General features: G+C 44.5%; 1 protein-coding gene and 1 long non-coding RNA gene across 2 annotated transcripts; one reads left to right on the plus strand and one right to left on the minus strand.

Annotated features, from left to right (window-relative positions):
- The first annotated feature begins 1,459 nt into the window (after positions 1-1,459).
- LOC107276246 (exocyst complex component EXO70C2) lies at positions 1,460-3,199 on the plus strand. Its single transcript, XM_066305920.1, has one exon. The coding sequence runs from the start codon at positions 1,460-1,462 to the stop codon at positions 3,197-3,199; it is 1,740 nt and encodes a 579-aa protein (XP_066162017.1).
- Positions 3,200-9,302: 6,103 nt separating this feature from the next.
- On the minus strand, positions 9,303-10,851 carry LOC107279429 (uncharacterized). Its single transcript, XR_001541278.3, has 3 exons — positions 10,668-10,851; positions 9,607-9,747; positions 9,303-9,531 (listed from the first exon to the last, which is right to left on the minus strand). It is a non-coding gene; the product is annotated as an uncharacterized lncRNA (long non-coding RNA).
- Positions 10,852-19,513: the final 8,662 nt, after the last annotated feature.

Consider the following 19,513-nt stretch of genomic DNA (forward strand, 5'->3'; position numbering starts at 1 on the left):
TATTAATAGCTTATAAAACTTAACATTCAAGTGTGGAACATCATCACCCATAAGTAATTATTACATATAGTATTTTAAATCACATACAAGTATGTTACATTATCACTCACTAGTAATTATTATTTAGAGTATTCTAAATATAACACATCATTTATAATTTTATTATATTTTTAGAACTCAATATATAATCAATGTCAAATTATTATCTCTACATCATTTTAACATTATTTAAACATGTACATCTATTATTTTTATAATGTATTTTATCCCCATATCCCGTGGCAAAGCACGGACTATTAACTAGTATAAAAAAAAAGGAGAAGCTCAATTGAAAAGGTATTATGAGTAGTACTCTATAATCACTTGTATCTAAACATAAATTTTAAAGGGACTACCTAGATATCTTTCGACAGATTTTTTTCTTAGGTCTCACACAAATTTTCAGCCGTAGGATAAAAAACAAAATAAGGGACATGATGTTTCTAACACATTTTCTAAATGATATCACTCGGTTTTTATTTCTTACGTGGCAGGCCTGCAATGCACCGATGCATCCACGGAAGATTGTTGGGCTAGGGAACACTTGAGTATTCAGGCCAATTTGCAACACAAATTATCTAAGCGACGCTGTTTAGCATATCCTAATAATTAGAAGACTGAATCTAATTTAGAATTCAAAAGTTACACTGTAAATTTTAAAATTACACTGTAACATACAAAGAAATTACACTGTAAGTTTAAAAAATTACAATGTAATTTTTAAGAATTACATTATAGTCTATAAAAACAACACTATAAAAATTCATAAGTACTCGTATACCGACACGATAGTTAACTCATTCAGAATAAATATAAAAATATGGTAAATAAAAAATAGTATGGCTCTCTAGGGATTAACAGACCAGCTAAGCATCTATCGGCCACAAAACCGAGTGAGGCGTAAGAAAAAATCACGCGACAGAGGAATAGCAAAATCGAATTTTAAATGTCAACATCACGTATATATTAGGCCTGGGGAGAGAGGCCTTCCTGATCAGTATTATCCGGTGCAGCTCTTATCATTAATCAACGTAATCGCACACGTTGTTTAATTACTTCTTTACCAAGTCAGTACATATTACTGTTGCCGTTATCTTGGACATGTCATTGTCATCCTATAGTCTTTTAACAACTCGATCAGAACTTGGTCAAGAGCAGAGGTGGCGGGAAACAACAAGGTGGCGGGAAAGCAAGATGCAGGTCAATACACACTAGCTTAGGTCGCAAACGAACAAAAGTAACCAAAACGAGTAGCGACGACCAACGACAAATAATAATCTTCCTCCATGCTGATCGCTGACGATCCTGCAACGCTAGCTCACGCGTCATGTCGCGTCGCGTCGTGTCGTGTCGCCGACATCGCCGCCTATATATTACTCCATCCATGTAGCTTGCTCTGGAACACACCAAGAATCGATCAATGGCGCTCGTCGCAATGGCTAGCAGCAGCGGCAGTGGCAGCAGTAGATCCACCAATGGGATGCTCGAGGAGACCGTCGCCGACGTCGCGGCGCTCGTCGAGAAGTGGCGCTCCGATGATGATGGGCGGCGCCGGCGCCGGAGCTCTCTGTTCCTCGACGGCGGCTTTGCGGATGCGGGGAGGTTTATGTCCGCCGCCGTCGAGCTCCACCGCGGGATGCTCGTGCTCGCGTCGTCGGATGTCGAGGATGCGCGGGGACGTGGGGACCGTGGGGACGAACGGCTTGTGCGCGCGCAGGGGGTTCTCGAGGACGCCATGCGGAGGCTGCAGCTCGAGCTGGAGATTTTGCTGTCGGCGGTGAGGTCGAACACCGCCGACGACGGCGACGGCGACGGCGCCGCCATGTCCGGCCATGGCTTGGATGGTGACGGTGCTGTTGTGGTGGGGCATATACGGTTGGTCGCCGAGGCCATGGTGGCGGCTGGGTATGGCATGGAGTGCGTCACCACGTTCATGTCGCACCGCCGCGCGGAGTTCGCCGGCGCGGTGCGCCGCCTGCTCGGGTACGCGCCGTCGCAGCACGCGCGCTTCCGCAAGCTCGCGTGGGACGACGTCGACGGCAAGGTGCGGTCGTGGCACACCGCCGCCGGGTTCGCGTTCAACTTCGCCTTCTCCGGCGAGAGGGTGCTCTGCCACCGCGTGTTCGCCGCCGCCGACGCGGGCGTCGCCGACAGGGTGTTCGAGGGGATCGCCAGCGACCACGCCGCGGACCTCCTCGCCGTCGCCGAGGCCGCCGTGGCGCGCGCGCGCCGCGCGCCCGAGCGGCTGTTCCACGTGCTCGACGTCCACGCCACCCTCGTCGAGATATTCCCGGCGATCGTGTGCGTCCTCGGCGACAAGTCGGAGGCCGCCGTCCGCGCCACCGCCGCTCTTCGCAACGCCGGCGAGGCGGCGCGTGGTATTCTCGTCAGCTTCGAGGAAGCGATCCAGAAGGCGACGTCCAAGTCGTCGGCGGCGGCGACCGGCGGCGCCGTGCACCCGCTCGCCCGCTACGTGATGAACTACCTCGTCCTCCTCGCCGACTACGACGACACCCTTGCTCGCATCTACCAGCAAGGCCGAGGCAGCACGTCGCCGCACTCTCCATCGTCGTCGTCGTCGTCGTCGAACCCGATTGGTCGTCTCGTGTCCGTCCTGCTGCGCAAGCTGGACGCCATGGCCGGGAGGCACCGGTCGCCGGCGGCGAGGTCCCTGTTCATGGCGAACAACACGCACTACGTGTCCAAGAAGGTGCGCGGCAGCAGCAAGCTGGTGGGCATCGTCGGCGGCGAGGGATGGGCGGTGGCGCAGAGCGCGGAGACAAGGCGCCACGTCGACGCGTTCGTGCACGCGGCGTGGCGGGACGTGCTGGTGGTCGGCGGCGAGGGCGCCGACGCGGCGGTGAGGGAGGCGGTGGCGTCGCAGCGGAGGTGGGTGGCGGTGGCGGACGACGAGATGGGCGACGCCGTGAGGGCGGCGGCGGCTGCGGCGGTGGTGCCGGCGTACCGGGCGCTCTACCGGCGGCACGGCATGGCGGCGTGGATGACGCCGGGGGACGTGAACGCGATGATCGGCCGGCTGTTTGGTGGGCCGCGGAATGCAGCGGCAGGTGCCAGGCCGGTCGCCGCCGGCGGTGCGACGCCGCGACGCCATCGTCTGCGTCTCACCTCTTCGTCGCAGAAATTGGCCCATAAACAGTAGGATGGTCCAAGTAGAAAGCCCAAGCCCATCACTTGTACGGCCCAAACATTTTGTGAATATCCCTACAATTTTTTTTGTTCACGAGAATCTGTCCAATCACCTTTTTTTGTTTAACAAACACATTTTGGTCAAAATATATATAAAGTGCTTGTTTTGTTTACTTGGGGTATAAAACATGTGCACTTTTGTGTACATTTATGAGGAGATCACAATTATTGAAGGAATGTAAGTGAGGGCCTTGAAATAAAGCAGAACACATATATAATGCATTTACTAGTTGATATCATGCGTTTTGCTACAGGATGTGGATTAATGCACGTTATATGTATATCGATCCTTGTGTGCATTTTACAAACATAAATGCAGAATGAACTAAGATAGTCCTTTATAAGTTAATGAGTAGGTAATAATCTGCAAATGGACGAAAAAAATAGTATCAAAGACATCATCTAGCTAGCTAGCCCAACTTGCGGTTGTGTACATCTAGTTGTGTCCGGTTGGGTGGAGTAGTTTGGATGGGAGATGGCCGTCTGATTTTTTATAGTGTTTGGTTGGAGGGCAGAGTGAATGGAGCGGCCCATAATAACGAATATTCCCTCAATATGCTGGATGAGTGTATCCGGCTGATTTGGACCATTAGATATAGAGGCCGTGTTATTTAATCCATTATAAAAAAACTAGCCCAACTACCAAACTAATATATAACATCTGACAAATATAGCCAAATAAATTGTTGGCTCATTATCAAAAACAATAACAATAAATTATTTGCAAAGTAATAATAAGAAATTGGAGGACAGAATTAACATATACTGCTGTATAACTCCTTATGTACATGTTACTCAGACTAAAAATCATCTGATGGTTTGGAAATTACATACATAACCCTCCAAATAATGTTCCAATTCAGCGGCGAAGCTGGAGCAACATCGAGGGGGGTGCACCACTGTAACATAAGTTTAACCTTATATGTGATGTTACAGTAAAATAATTAATTTTAAGCATTAATAATTCAATAAATGACTCACTATTTTTCGGCCAAAATAATTCAATAAACAAAAGTAGGTAAAAAATTGCAGTGATAAAAGTTCTTACCAAAATAGAGAACCTAATGTCAATATTGATTATTGGAGTGTAATTAAAAAAAGTAAAGACTAAAATCACAACAAAATGGGATGCCCAAATTGGAGAACTGCCGCAATCCACACTCATATCTAAAACATACTAAAAGAGGCAAAAATGACTTAAAATTCTCAATTAAAACAACCGGATTTTCCATGGTAAAAAAAGTGCATTATATTATAAAAAGCAATACAATTGTACTCGCGCAGAATCAAGCAACTTCTTAAAAATTGCATCTAAAGCTCGAAGGGCTTCAAATAGTCTCGTGCGTATTTGAAGCTCGTTATAATTTAGTGTCCCAAAATAGAAACAGATTGGAACTTAACCTTCAATTTAGAGAAAGACAACCAATAATCATCTAATTGACACCCTAGCAAGCAAAAATGATCAGTTTGCTTGCAATGAATCAGGACGATCATGAAAAACGAATTGAAAAGGAAGCATGCAACTTGCCTGACTGGTTGACAGGCCTGATCAGTCAATGGTTGATGTGACTGGCAAGGGCATTCTGTTTATTTGGTTTTGATGTTAAAGTTTAATTAAGAAAAGTTGGAGGAGGCTAGCGCTAGGACTACTTAATGTAAAGATAGACTTATATTTATTTCTACTCACTTCATCCCAATAAATTCAGAATTCAAATTTTGTCTCAAGATGTAAAGGGTTGAGTATCATTTATCCCATCCAAACATTTATTACCCAATCTTATTCCAACCACCTTTCCATTCTCTACCTACACTTTATGTAACGACGGATACCATAGTCTTTTCTCTTCCTCCTTAATTGTTGCTAAAAATCCTAAGAACCCTTATATTATAGGATACAGATGGTAATTACCAAGAGCGTTATTTATGGGCAGACATAATCATTTATGTTGGCAAGAATAGACACTTCATTATTAAATCGACTCTCACCACCCCCATATCGATTTCTCTGGATCCCATTGTGTCTATGGGAAAGAAGGCGAAGTGATAGGCGGCGGTAGTGATCGAAGGTCCCTGGAGCCAAGATATGTAGACAATGCAATAGTGAGAGGATAATCCTGCATATCCGATGCGGTGCAATTGTCATGGTAAAGGTGGACATGGACTTCAAATTTAGCAGTGGTGGGAGTTGATGTTGAGGCATACTATAGCGAAGGAGCTGACTACGTTAGCACTTCAATTATGCCATTTGAATTTTGGATGTCAGGTGCTATATCTTATCTTAACTAATTAAAAGATTTGGATTTTTCCGGTCGTCACCTCGAACGTTCGCCTTTTCATCCGTCCGTCGCAATCCCCTCCCTCCCCCAACCCCCACAATCCCAATCGGAATCGAGCCCTCCGTTCCCACACGCGCCACACATTGATATTACACAAATTCAATCGAATACAAAATCCAACCAAACATAGAACGTAGAGGAAGAGAAATCGAACGAGAAGAATAATAAAAACCGCACAAATCCGTCTTAGTCCGTGCATTGCGCACCTCCTCCCTCTGATTCATCCGCTCTGAACATCCCACAACCAATCCCAAATCATCACAAATCTAACCCAAAAACTAAATCCCAATCCCAATCCAATCGAAATCAGCCAAAAAAAAATTCCAGGATAGGAGATAATCCAACATCACATAGGAGGAGGGAGGGGTGAGCGGGAGGCTTCTGCTGCTCCTCGCCCAACTTCCTCCTCGCCACCTCGCCGTCGTGGAGGTCCCAAGCCACGGGGGAGCCGCTGCGCCGGGGAGCCACCGAGCAGGCGGCGACGACGAGGCCGAGGAGGCGCGGCCCAGCCGAGGAGCCGCCACTGCACCGAGGAGCCGCGGCGCCGCCGCTGCATGTGCAGCGGAGCCGCTGCGCCGAAGAGCCGCCGCTGCGGCTCCTGTGCCCACACCAACTCGCTGCACGGGAGAGATGCCGAGAGGAAGGACGAAGGCGGCGACGACAAGGCTGAGGAGGCACGGCCGCGCGGCGAGGTCCGGTGGTGAGGAGGCGGCGAGCGACGCTGGGGGCGGGTGGGAGTCGGGCGGCGGTATGGGGAGGACGTACCTAGGGAGGAAGGGGAGGGGGTGGTTGGGCGAGATAAAGATGGATGGATGGAGGGAGGAAGGGAAGGGGGTGGTTGGTCGCCCTCTCTCCCATCCCCACCGCCGCCGGTCTCCATCTCCACACCGCTAGCCTCCCCCCTCCTTCACCACCGGCCACCCGTGCCAGGCCGCCGCCCAGCCGCCACCCCGGCCGCACCGCGCCACCGACAGGTCGCCGCCACCACCACGCGGCGCCGACCTCTCCTCTCCACCTCCTCCCGCGCGCACCGTCGCGCCAGGCCGCCGCCGAGCTGCGCCAGACCGCCGCCACCCCCAGCCGCGTCGCCTTCGCTCGCCCTTGGTGTAGCGCTCAAAAGGAAGAGGAGAAAGGCAGAGATGGAGATGAGACCGAGAGAGAGAGGGGAAAGGAAAAGAGAAAGAGAAAGGGGGTGGGACCCACAGTCTAGACTCTTCCTCTCTGAACTCTCTCCCTCTAAAAGTCTATATCATCTCCCCCTACTTCTCTGTCCAAGCCCATGAGGTCGATTCCTTGTACAAGTCTATGTTGGCTCCTTTTTTTTGCCTCGGCCGATCCCGAGAGATGGATCCCTCTAAAGGAGTCTGTGTGAAGTCCTCTTTGTCCGCTAAAATCCATGTTACATCCCTCTTTAACCCAAAGACCCCTCTGGAAGTCTAAATCATCTCCTCACCGAGACACTCTTCCCCTCGGTTTATAAATCCTTCAAACTTCGGAAATCCATATCTTGTGAACCATAACTCTGTTTGACTCCGTTCAACTTCCATAATCTCTTTGAAATCGAGATCTAATTAATGGCATATATACTTTGAATTGATTATTGCTTTGTTTTACTTTTTTAGGATTGTGTGTGGTTTCATTGGTCGTTTATTGGACGTTTTTAGAAAATTATGAGATGCAATTAGGAGTCCTTGTTGTATTTTAAAAAACGAACGAACTTAGAAAAACTGACTCATACACGGATGATGTAGTAGAGATTGAGATTAATAGTAAAACACAAACATGGCTTTTTTTATCACTGTACATATAACCGATGCTAATAATTATACTATGGTGTTTTGGTAAATCATTAATATCAAACTTTAGTCACCCCGCTAATACCCGGTGCAACGCACGGGCATTTTGCTAGTTAAATTAAGATTAAGGATATAAATGTACTCCCTCTGTTTCAGGTTATAAGATGTTCCCTCCGTTTCAGGTTATAAGATGTTTTGACTTTGGTAAAAGTCAAATTACATCAAGTTTGACTAAGTTTATAGACAAATATAGTAATATTTATAATACGAAATTAGTTTTATTAAATCAATAATTGAATATATTTTTATAATAAATTTGTCTTGGGTTAAAAATGTTATTATTTTTTCTACAAACTTAGTCAAACTTAAAACAGTTTAACTTTGACCAAAGTCAAAACGTCTTATAACCTGAAACGAAGGGAGTATTTTATAAATTTATAGACTTGGATAACGCCCATTTGAGAAGAAAAAAAAGAGGAAGAAGCACAGGATGGTGAAGGCCAGAGGGAGAGCTGGCAATGACTCTATACTTTGGCTTTTTAACGGCCCATAAACATAATTCCGGTTTTATTTGTTAGGGAGGAAAAAAAAAGGAAAGAGGTGTGTGTAGTGGAAGGGTGCATGCTGCATGGGGGAGGGTGGGGAGGAGAGAAATCTCCAGTTATTGAAATAATTAGTCCACCAATTTGATTTAAAATTAAGGGTCAAATGTCGTTTTTTCAAGAATTTGTACGATCATTTCTAATATTTACAGCTCGATGGTTTTACAAGGCATTCTTGTTTTTTATGTAAGTTGTTGTCCAAAAATGTTGATTAATAATTAAACTAACAATACACGTGCATGGTTAGTGCCATGTATATGATATACTTATATTCATATTTGAAAACAATTCAGCTTATGTTAATTTCGTACTCAATACGGGTTTATTTAATTAACAAAAATACAATGGTTGAAACCGATTAAAAATTGGATGTACAATTAAAAGTTGTGGTAAAAGAATCGAATCATCAAGACCACATAAAATCCTCATATGCATGCCATTAAATCTTAACTACCGTACGGTACATGAGACTAACTGTAGATATATCTCAGATTAGAAATGGATTATTATATCTTAACTACCATAGGTAAAAAAAAAAAAGAAGGGAAGGGGTGCATCGTACGTGTATCGAATGTGTAGGCATATACGGGCATGAATACTATGACACGGGAGAGGAGATAGCGAATCACAACCTTTCTTTTTTTTGTATAAATCTGATGCAACGGTCCAAAATAATAAGTCCATTGGTTTAAGTGGAAATAAATGGTTAGATATTTTTATTATTTCTCAGATTTTTCGGAGTTTCTCTAATTTATTATGGTGCCACGTGACAGCTTATGAGCATTTGTAAGAGTACACGTGATGCTCTAGGAGTACTAGTCGCCAACCCGTGCGTTGCACGGGCTATTATTACCCGATAAAATAAATTTTAAAATTATGATCATATTCTTAATACTTTAGTTATTTGTGGAATTATCGATGCTTTATAATTTTTAATTTACTCCCTCCGTTTAGTTATAAGATGTTTTGACTTTGGTCAAAGTCAAACCGCTTCAAGTTTGACTAAGTTTGTAGAAAAAATAACAACATTTTCTACCCAAGACAAATTTATTATAAAAATATATTCAATTATTGATTTAATGAAACTAATTTGGTATTATAAATGAGTTTGACCAAAATTAAAATGTCTTATAACCTGAAACGGAGGTAGTAGTTTTTTTTAATTATGTTAATGAAATACTAAGGTGAGAGTCTCAAATATATAGATCCAACTTCATATTTATTAATTTTGAATTCTAAAATTATTAAATTCTCTAAAATTAAAACTAAATAATCATTGTTACTTCTAGTTTGATGTTTTATTGAACACAGCTACAGTCATTATATTGGTATGGGTTACATATATAGATAATAAAGAAGTTTTACAACCTTATTGCATCAATAGCGAAACTCTTACAATTATACATATATTTGGTAGTATTTAAGAAGTTGAGAATTTTGTCATTGTGAACTGAAATATATTGTGCTACTGAAGAAACCTTGAAATTTGATATCATGTGCACTGATCCTTCTGACCTGAAATTTCTTTACAATAGCATGCATCATGGTGTTCTGCAATAAATAATATATGTGAGAAAGCAAATGTAAATATCAAACATTATTTGTGAGAAGAACAGTTATGCTAACCTCCTCATCAATAAGTTGTCGAGGCTAATAAGCTCGTTGCTGTTGGGATTTATGGCAACGAAAAGTCTAATTACCTTGACTTTCCATGATTACTTTTCATTGTTAACAACTTGAAGCATATCACATGCCATTCTAGTTATCCTTCAGTTTTGATAAAAGGAAAAAGAATTTTGGATCAGGCTACAAATTTATATGTCAATGGGACCAAGTAGTAACTAAGTTTATAATCAGCAGGAGCTGATACAACGACAACAATTTAAGGGATTGAAGATCAATAGTATGAATATTTTTGACTTAGATGAAAAAAAAAAACTGCTACTATATTATATCTGTCAATGGAACCATCTATTAATTGAACTACTTATTAGGGCAAAGGTGCTACAAGGATCATAATCCAAAAATTTTCAAAAAGGATCATAATCCAAATATATTTTATCTGCTTCTCTTACCAATAAAAAACCTCAAAAGTCAGAACTGTGCTTTTTTTATTAGGCTTTTAACCTATTAGTTTATTAATATAGCTTAATAGCAATAGTGAATTTGTCTTCTGTCTATTATTCTGCTATTTAGAAAATTACCAGTACATTTTATCTTCTAGTACCATTAAAAAACTCGATTCAATTGTCTAAATCACAATCGATAACATAGCAGCAGAATATGTTCGTTAGAATAGCAAACAGTCCTTTGAACAGGCAAAAGATCAGCACATAGTTCTTTAATTCCAATCAAAATCACAAATCAAGTCCAGTTTGGACGAAATATCTTTGTGTATTATATATGGATGCGGCAGAGACATATGGAAGTTTGCTCTTTTTGCCAACGCAACAATGAATATGCGATAGTTGGGAAAACGGATAAATTGTGGAACAAACATATTGACCCCTGAAATTTATAGGATTATTAACGATGGCGTAACAAAGTCTTAGTATGGATCGATATCGTTGCATATGACAAATCAATTTTGATTAACGAAACGAAGCACCTGATCTGGAGTTCAAATCGGAGTCCAGATGGGTATCGTTAAATATGAGAAACCGATTTAGATAAGGGAAGAGAAGCACCTGAGCAGGACTCCAAATCGGAGACGGTTGGTTCGTCCGTAGAAGTCGCTGCCGCGAAAGCCGATGATCTCCAACTCGCGCTCGCTGGTAGCGATGACTCGCGACTATCCCGCGGACGGAGAGAAGGAAAGCTGGATGCGGCGTACCCAGCCAACCAATGCTTCTCCTGCCTCGCTCCTATACGGTTGAAGATAAGGACCGTCATATCCATGTAAATGGGCTTATATAGTTACGTGGGTTTTGATTAAACCCAGCCCACAAAACTAACTAAACGCAGAGATTAAACCAAGCCTACAGAATTAAAACTAATAAAGGCATATCACGTGAAGATCTACGGGTTAGATTAAATCACTTATTTAACCAGCGGTCAGAATTCTCTAGTTAACGTGAAAGCTCGTAGGAAATGCCCGATTAGTATAGGTATAGATTTGTATGAGGTTTAATGGACTTTTTTATATAATAGATTAGTCAGTATAAATCATAAAAAAATTGTTATTTAATGGGTACAAAACATAATAGCGTAAGCTTTACGTTCAAACAGTCTATTATTTGAAAATAATAGTCCATAATGTGTCCAACAATTTAAGTAAAATTATCTTAATTTAAGTAAAATTATCTTTCATTATTAATTTAATGGGTAAAAATATAATTTTATACTCCCTCCAGCTCAATAATTATTGATATTTTGGACAATGACATGGTATCCAAAATATATTTTTGACTCTATTTTCTATTATAATATATACAAATAAATACATACATTTTTTTATTTTATTATAATACTTTGTAATACAAATATATATATATATATATATATATATATAGTTTTAGTACCTTTAAATTATATATTTTTAAAGTTATTAATAGTTAAAGTTATAAAATTGTGACCTTAAACTTGTTCAAAACGTCAAGAATTACTTTATTTTTAAACATTGTAGAGCTAATTTAGTTATGTATGTTTTTGAAAGAGTTATATATACTCTAAGTTTGTAAGAATTATAATTATTTAAAATTTATTATCACTAATATGAATTGTTATCGGTTTCTTATCTGTACCGATATATTTCCGTTCGTATGGTTCTATTTTCGGTTTTCTGATATTTCGAAATCGTTTTTGTTTCCGACTTTACCGTTTTCGATTTCGTTTCCAAGAAAAATATAGTTATGAAAATGATTGAGACTAATTTTATGGCTGCTAATTTTTTTTGATTTCATGCCACTTTCTCTCTTTCCCGTCATTTTCTCTTTTTCTTTTTTGTTTTCTGTTTTTTCCTTCTTTTTTCGGGCTCTTTTACCCCTGTCCCCACCTGTCAGGTAAAAGTGATAGGGAGAGGGGGTTTTACGTGCTGCTCTGCGTCAGGAGCCCGGTCGCCTGCGCCGACTGCCTTGCCCTTGCCTCTTGTCGCCAGAGAGAACAAAATGGCATCGGAGCCAGGACGCCTGCTGCTCTGCCTCTTCTAGCCGGATAGAACAAAATGGCGTCAGGAGCCAGCACGCATACTGCCCTGTTGTTCCTCTTCTCTGAGCAGGATAGTGGCATATAAGTGCTGCATATATTGCTGCATGTATTGTATATATGTGTATACATAAACGGCTGCTCCAGATGCCAAAATTTTGACAGCATGCAAGCAAAATTTTGACAGCATGTACCCTAAATTTTAGCAACATGTACCTTGCAATTTGTACAGCATTTCACACCGATAAAAAAAATGGCAGCATACCCATAATACACATATAACCATTTGAGAACAGACTAGTTCAATACCAAACTTGAGAACATCATCCAGCTTTATCCCATGTTTCACATTACAAAAGCATACCCATAATGCACCATAACCATTTGACAAGTTCAGAGAACAAAATGAAACCAACCAGCTTTGTCCCATGTTTCACATTACAAAAGCATCCAGAACACTAAATATTGTCACGTCCTGATAAATTCATCCCAAAATAAAAATTATTTTCTAAAAGGAATAATAGAATTAATTAAAATTCGAAAAGAAATTGGCAAACACTAAAATGCGTACAAGAAAGATTCGAATGTGGCCCGGAGAATTTTTGTTAAATTCTCCTTGGTTTAAAAGGAGCCCTCAAATTTTACTTGAATTTTCAGAGCACCGGAAATAATTATTAAGCAACAAAAACAATTATCAAAGTTTAGTAAAAAGAAAAACCTAAAAATAACCTTCCTTCCTCCTTTGGGCCAAGTTTGGCCCAAAGTCCACCCTCTCTCTCTTCCGGCCCGCGGCCGAAGTCTCCCTCTCCTCCCTCTCTTTCTCTCCCTCTCCTTCTCTCCCTCCTTTTCTTGGGCTCCCCTCTCCCTCGGCCCAGCTTCCTCCTCCCTCCTCTCCTCCTGGGCCGGCCGCTCGGCCCAAACCGCGCCCCTGCCCGAGCCGCCCCTCCCTCCCGCGTGCACGCGCGTCGCACGCGCGCTGAGCGCGCGCCTGGCCGCGCGGGGCCCACGCGCCAGGCCGGCCGTCGTCTTCTTCCTCCTCCCGCTCAGTCTCCTCTCCCCCTCCGGGAAAACCTAGCGCCATTGCTCCCCCAAATCCGCCCTGAATCCAACCGTTCTTTCCAAATTAATTGGGGGGTTTTAATCCCCATTGAATCCTCTTCAATTCCCCCCAATTTCCCCCTTGAATGGCGCCCCCAATCGTCGGGAACGGCCGCGCTTTTCCCGGCCACCAACCATGGCCGCCGGCCGCCATTCCCGTCACCGTTCCGCCCTCTCCCGTGCTCGGCTCGCTTCCCTCCGCTATAAAATGCAACCCCCTCGCTCCGTTCTATCGTTTTAGCCCCCTCCCGCGATCTCCCGTGGTCCCTAGCCCTCTCCCCGCCGTCCTCCTCTCTCTCCCGTGCCGCCGGCCGCCTCCAGCCGCCTCTCCCTCCTCGCCGGAGCGTCGTCCGGTCGCGCCGTCGCCTCCTCCAGCATCGCAGTGGCCTCCCCTTCCCCGGCTTGCCCTCCGTTTCCCGCGGAGACCCCCGGAGCTGCGTTCCCGCCGTCGCCCTTCCCTTTCCTCCGCGCCGGCCGCCTCCAGCCGCCTCTGTCTCCCTGCCTGAGCGCCGGTTGACGTCGCCACCACCTCCCTCGGCTCCGCGACGCCGCCCTCATCCCCGGCATCACCTCCTCCTCGCCCGAATTTCGCCGGAACACCGTCGCCCGCGCCGGCCTCTCCTTCCTCCTCGTCGACGTCTCCTCCGGCAGCCCCTTCCGCCGCGCCCGTGCATCAGCCGGCGCTGCCGTCCCCTCCCTCGGCGTCGCCGCATCGCCCTCCACCCCGGCTGCTCCTCGGTTTCGCCGGAACGCCGTCGCCGCGCCGGCCTCTCCATCCTCTTCGTCGCCAGCGTCCTTTCGGCCGCCCCTTCCTCCTCCCCGGCTCGTCGGCTTGCTGCACCACTACCATCTTCGGCATCGCAGCCGCGACGTCGTCCTCGGCCTCGCCTCCCCTCCGACCGAACACCGCCGGTGTCCGTCGTCGTCTTCACCGTTCATCCTCGCCGGCTCGCCGTCTCGCGGCGCCGCCTCCGTCGTCGGCATCGCAGCGGTGTGTTCCACGCCATCCTCGCCTCCGTGCAGCCGCTGCCGGCTGCCCTCGTCGTCTCCTCGCCGGCCCCGGTCGTCGTCGTCCTCTCGTCGTTCCCGGTCGTTGTGGCGTTCGTCCCTCCGTCAAGCCGTTCTCGTCCGCCGCCCGCGTTTCGTCAAGTGTGCAGCAGCCCCGTCATCGTCTTCGTCCTCGGCTCCGCGTCGTCAAGCCTCGTGCCGGCCGTGTCTCGCCTTCGTTCAGGGATCGCCGCCGAAGTCGTTCCCTCGCCGTCCGTCTCAGCCGCGCCCGTTCGTCGTGGTCGTTCCCACGCCTCGTCGCGTGGTGGTAAGGATCTCTCCTCTCGCTGCCCCGTCCTCGTCCTTTCGGTGTCGCCCCGTACCCGTTGTGCGGTCGTCGACCCCGGTACCCGTGTACCGGTGTCGGTAGTCGTTCACGTGTGCGGGTGGTGACCGTGTAGTGTCCGTGTTAGTGTGCCCGCTCGGTAGCCGCGTGGTTTCCACGTGTGCAACCCGTGTGGTGTCTAGTGGAGTCCGTTTGTCGGCCACTCGCCTCGGTTGACACACGGGGTCCGCTTCCGTCGACCCGTGGACCGTCTCTGTGTACCCGGTCTACCGCGGTCCTTTAGGTTGACATGTGGGGTCCGCATGTCAACGGCGCAGCCTTCCTGTCTTTTCCAGGCTAGCGCTTACACATGTTTTATAGTTGCAAAGCTTAATTATAATAATCCGCAAATCTTCATATAACAGCATTAAACTTCGGATGATCATATCTTGGTCATACGAACTCTGAATCGACCCGTTCAAGTCTCCTAATGTTTGTTATAACCTAAAGAACCGTGTGCTTTCTTTTTATGTATTGTTATTGCTTCTTTATAGGCTTGTAGCTTTGCTTGGGTGCTTCGCGTAGTCTTCGTCGTTCCGGAGGTTCCCGAAGCGTGGTTCGTGGTCGTCGCCGAAGGTTCGGAAGGCCGTTCTCTCTGAGCAAGGCAAGTCACATCATCCTTGAACATATTGAATCCCAGTTTATAAAATTATTTTGATTTAAATTATTGCATTATCGCTTTATTTAAATTCCCGCGTTATCACTGTTTTATTTAGCCATGCCTATTTACCTTGGTTATGACATTATTATTGCTATTGTTATTATTACCTTGTTCACCCTAGAATAAACAAAACCCCAACTAGTGGGTACTCTATTCCTGGTTCCACTAGTATGAATTCAGGAAGATGCTTCGCTGATTAATTAGGCAACATTAGGTGGTTTTATAATTTTAGACTTTGGGAGTTCTCATATCATTTGGATACTATGGAATGTTTGGCTTATGGTGGAATTGGACATACCCCTCTCTTCCTCTTTCAAAACCCCTAAAACCTGTTTTCCGGTGGGGTTTGGGTGCATGCCAGTTGTGGGAAGTAGCACCCCGGCCAATATAAGGATTAAGCTCGGGCCTCTGTTGCAAAGCACTACCGTACTTCCACATGTCTAGTGGGTAAGGCTTAGTTTGTGGCTCAGTCTGGTTATAAACAAAAGTACACGGATTGGAGATGGATGAAGTCGGGGGTCGATGGACATTCTCCAGGGCAAATGAAGGCTACACGAGCTGCGGCCCGGTAGTCGAGATGTCATGGCACAGGGCTGGTGTCCTGCTGCTAGGGGGCTCAATCCTGCCTGCCTGTCCCGGGGGTTCCGGCCGTAGGTAGGGTTGGGTCGGTACTCTTGTTTATGGCTAGGATGGGTTGGGAACTATGTCACGTCTTCCGTCCGTATACCGTGGTGGTATGTGGCACGTGGTTACACGTGAGGAAGATGTGTCTTGTGGGTAAAGATGTACACCTCTGATCAGAGTATAATCTATTCGAATAGCCGCGCCCTCGGTTATGGGCAAGCCGAGCAATGTACCCAAGTTAGTGTTTTAATTCTTAAAATTTGCTCAACAACTAAAATGTGGAATGGTTGGCCTGGGTTGGCTTGGGACGAGCTAGGACCCAGGGTCGGGTTGCCAGTTCGGTCTGAATCATCGTAGGCCTTGGGTTAAGGCAGGTTCGTGTGGGTTCACGGCCTCATTAATAATACTGTGTAGCTCTAGGATCGTCTTTTTAAAATGGCTTTGGGCAACTAAGTGACTTTTAAATGCTGTTTTCTGCAAAACTTAACCCCTATATTATTATCCCCTTGTACTCCCTTGCATTAATTATGCATCTGCCGGTGTGGCTTGCTGAGTACTGTGGTTGTACTCATTCTTGCTCTATCTTTTCCCCCTTCAATAAGAGAAGCTTTGGAGAAGAAGTCTTAGGTGGAGTCCTGGCTTATACCCTAGTTGAGCGCCTGTGAAGATGGAGCCGTAGGCCCGCTAGTCCGCTGCTGTTTATTTTTGATTGTCAGGCCTTAAGTGCCTTTGTAATAATGTAAATATTATCGATATAATAAAGATGTGTCTTTTATATCATGTTTGTGTGGTGTACCCCGGCTTTTCCTGGGACGGGGATTAATACACTAGCGTTCGGGAAAATGCAATTTTCCCGGTCGCGACAAATATTATATTTAGAAAAGCAATCATTTTTTCCCTTTCTTTGGAGTGATCTTCCTTGCAGCTCTAGTAGGCCTTGGAGGGGTTACCATTTGACTCGATCCTTCTCCAACAACATTAGTCAATGCCAATTGCCTTCAATGAACTGAGTGTTAGTAAAATTTTGAGAATCAATTATACTGTTGAACTAAAGAAAACTCATACCTTCTAGTGACAGGCCTAGGACTCGCATTGCTGGAATCATTGATTGCAACTTTTTGTTTGGGTGTGCTAGAACCCACTGCACTACTGGTTGAACCTAGTGGTCTTAGTGGTCTTACTTGTTTGGCATGACTTTTCCTAAAAATCTAAAACAAGTTAAATGATTTATAAAAATTAATGTACAATATGCTAGAAGAAGTAAATGTATGTGGCTACCTTTTTTTTCTTGATACCATTTAAAGGACATTTTGAGGATGTTTGCCTATGGCCCAAGTTAAGGCACCTCTTACATTGAATCTGCCACTTTCCTTTGGTCCTAGGCTTGCTTCCTTTCTCAAGGCACCCAACTATCCTATTCTTTTTTTTGCCTCCCTACGTCCCTCTTAGTGAGAGGTGGCAGCAACTTGAAACCAAAATTGACTTTTGGCCATTGGGACTTATCTGGAAGTGGATGAATAACACCTGCATATGCCATCTTATACTTTTCCACTGAATAACAAGGATCCAGGTAATCAGCCATTCTTAGGTTTCTAGCTGATATTATGAGAGCTAATGCATGTGGGCATGGTTTGCCAGAAACTTGCCACTCTCTACAAGTGCATGTATGTTCTGTAAGATTGACAGCATGCCCATTAATATCATGTTCAGGAGTAATCTCAGTCACTTCTGCTTGGTCCCTATTACCTTGCACTACCTTCAAGTGACCCAAATCTCTAGTCATTGCATTCAGTTGACGAACTACAATAGGGAGCATCACACCATCCAGTTTCTCACCTATCTTCCTCCGTCTCGCAAATAGATCCATTGTCTTTGCTCTGATGCCATCTGCGAGATCTGTAATAGGACGATATCCTTCATATCCTTAATCCATTTGTTCCATGACTTTGCCAGATTGTTGGTGATGAAGTCATATTTTATCTCTTCTGAGAACTTACTCCTCATCCAAAGTAGGATGTGATAAGTTTCTAGATATGGCTTCACATCTGGATTTGCCTCATGAATTTTATTCATGTAATACTCATATCTATCTGTCATGTAAGACCTAGTTGTAGGGTACATGTTCCCAAACACTGGACCATGAAATTTCTTGATGAAATTCTGCATCAAGTGCCAAAAGCATTCTCTATGCTCTGCTGTACTAAATACATTTTTCATAGCATTCTCCAGCCCCTTACAAGCATTCGAGCTGACTGCTAAGTGTGATTGTTCTCCAATGGCCTTATGAAGCTGTTGCATAAACCAAGTCCAATTGTTAGTGGTCTCACTTTGGAAGAAACCAAATGCAACCGGAAACATCCAGTTGTGTCCATCTATGGATGTAGCAGAAGCTAGCTGACCATTCCAACTCCCATTAAGGGCTGTGGAGTCTATACTCAAGTATGGCCGGCATCCATTTATGAAACCATCAATCGCAGGTTTAAATGCACAAAAAAATCTATGAAAATAAACCCCATCGGCATTCTCTTGTACATCTATCTCCACAACACTTCCAGGCATTTTCAGCTCAACCTCAGCCTTGAAGTTAAACAAATATGCAAAGCTCTCTTCCCATGTACCAAAAATCTTATCTTTAGCCATGACCATACCTCTATACACAGCGTGGTATCCTAAAGTGACATTGTACTTGGTTTCTAGGTCCCCCATCAACTTCTTTGCACCAATATTTGGATCTTTTTTTAGAAAAGGAATTGCCTTCTCTGCCACCCACTTATAACTTGCCATTTTGGTCTTTACTCTCCCAGTTGATGCACAAGTATGGGGAAATTTGTTCAAGGTAACCTGCAACATACACAAAAAAAAAGGTAATAACCATGAGACAACTCATACAGACAAACCAATATTTGAAATATGAGACATTGTTTAGTTAGTTAGTTGATAGTACCCTCACGGATTTTTCATTAGGCATCAGCCTGGCCATGATAGCCCATGGGCATTCATCAGCTGTGCAAAAGCCCCTAAACCTTTCTTTATCAGACTTCTCTGTCCCAAGCTGAAATTGTCCCTTTATAGCGTGTTGCCTCACAGCTAACCTAAACTCATTCATGCTTACATATGAGCTTCCAACTTCCATCGGAGGATCATCCTTGTCATAGAAAATTTCAGATTCACTAGGTATCACATCATTAATAGCAATCTCTGCCTCGTTAAGGATCAAATCCCCTTCAGTATGAGCTGAACCTGATGTAGGAACAGAATCCCTTTGCATCTCAGCCTCAATTCTAGCTTGCTCGGCTCTCTTATCCTCAGCTCTAAGTCCAACAAATGTATACATTTCATCTTCCTTCATCAAAGGCATAGAAGAACCAAGCTGATGTTGTGGAATTGGTTCTATCTCCAATGCATCCCAATCAATAGCAAGCTGTGGAACTTGGTTATGTGGAATTGGAGCTATCTCTAGACTATCCCAATCAATACAATTGCTACATTCTTGAACATCACCTTGCCTGCCTGTCACAACTTCACCCATTGCTACCTCATTGACCTCTAAAACTATCGAGTCAGTCATCAAATGAATAGGCTTGTCCTCCACATCAACAAAATAAATCAACTTTCTATCACTCTTCCTAACAAAC

Source organism: Oryza sativa, chromosome 11, assembly GCF_034140825.1.
Source record: "Oryza sativa Japonica Group chromosome 11, ASM3414082v1".
In the NCBI taxonomy this organism is placed as follows: Eukaryota; Viridiplantae; Streptophyta; class Magnoliopsida; order Poales; family Poaceae; genus Oryza; species Oryza sativa.

What these genes read in the sequence shown, in the direction of transcription:
- LOC107276246 (XM_066305920.1), top strand. Translation starts at nt 1,460, where the DNA reads ATGGCGCTCGTCGCAATGGCTAGCAGCAGCGGCAGTGGCAGCAGTAGA.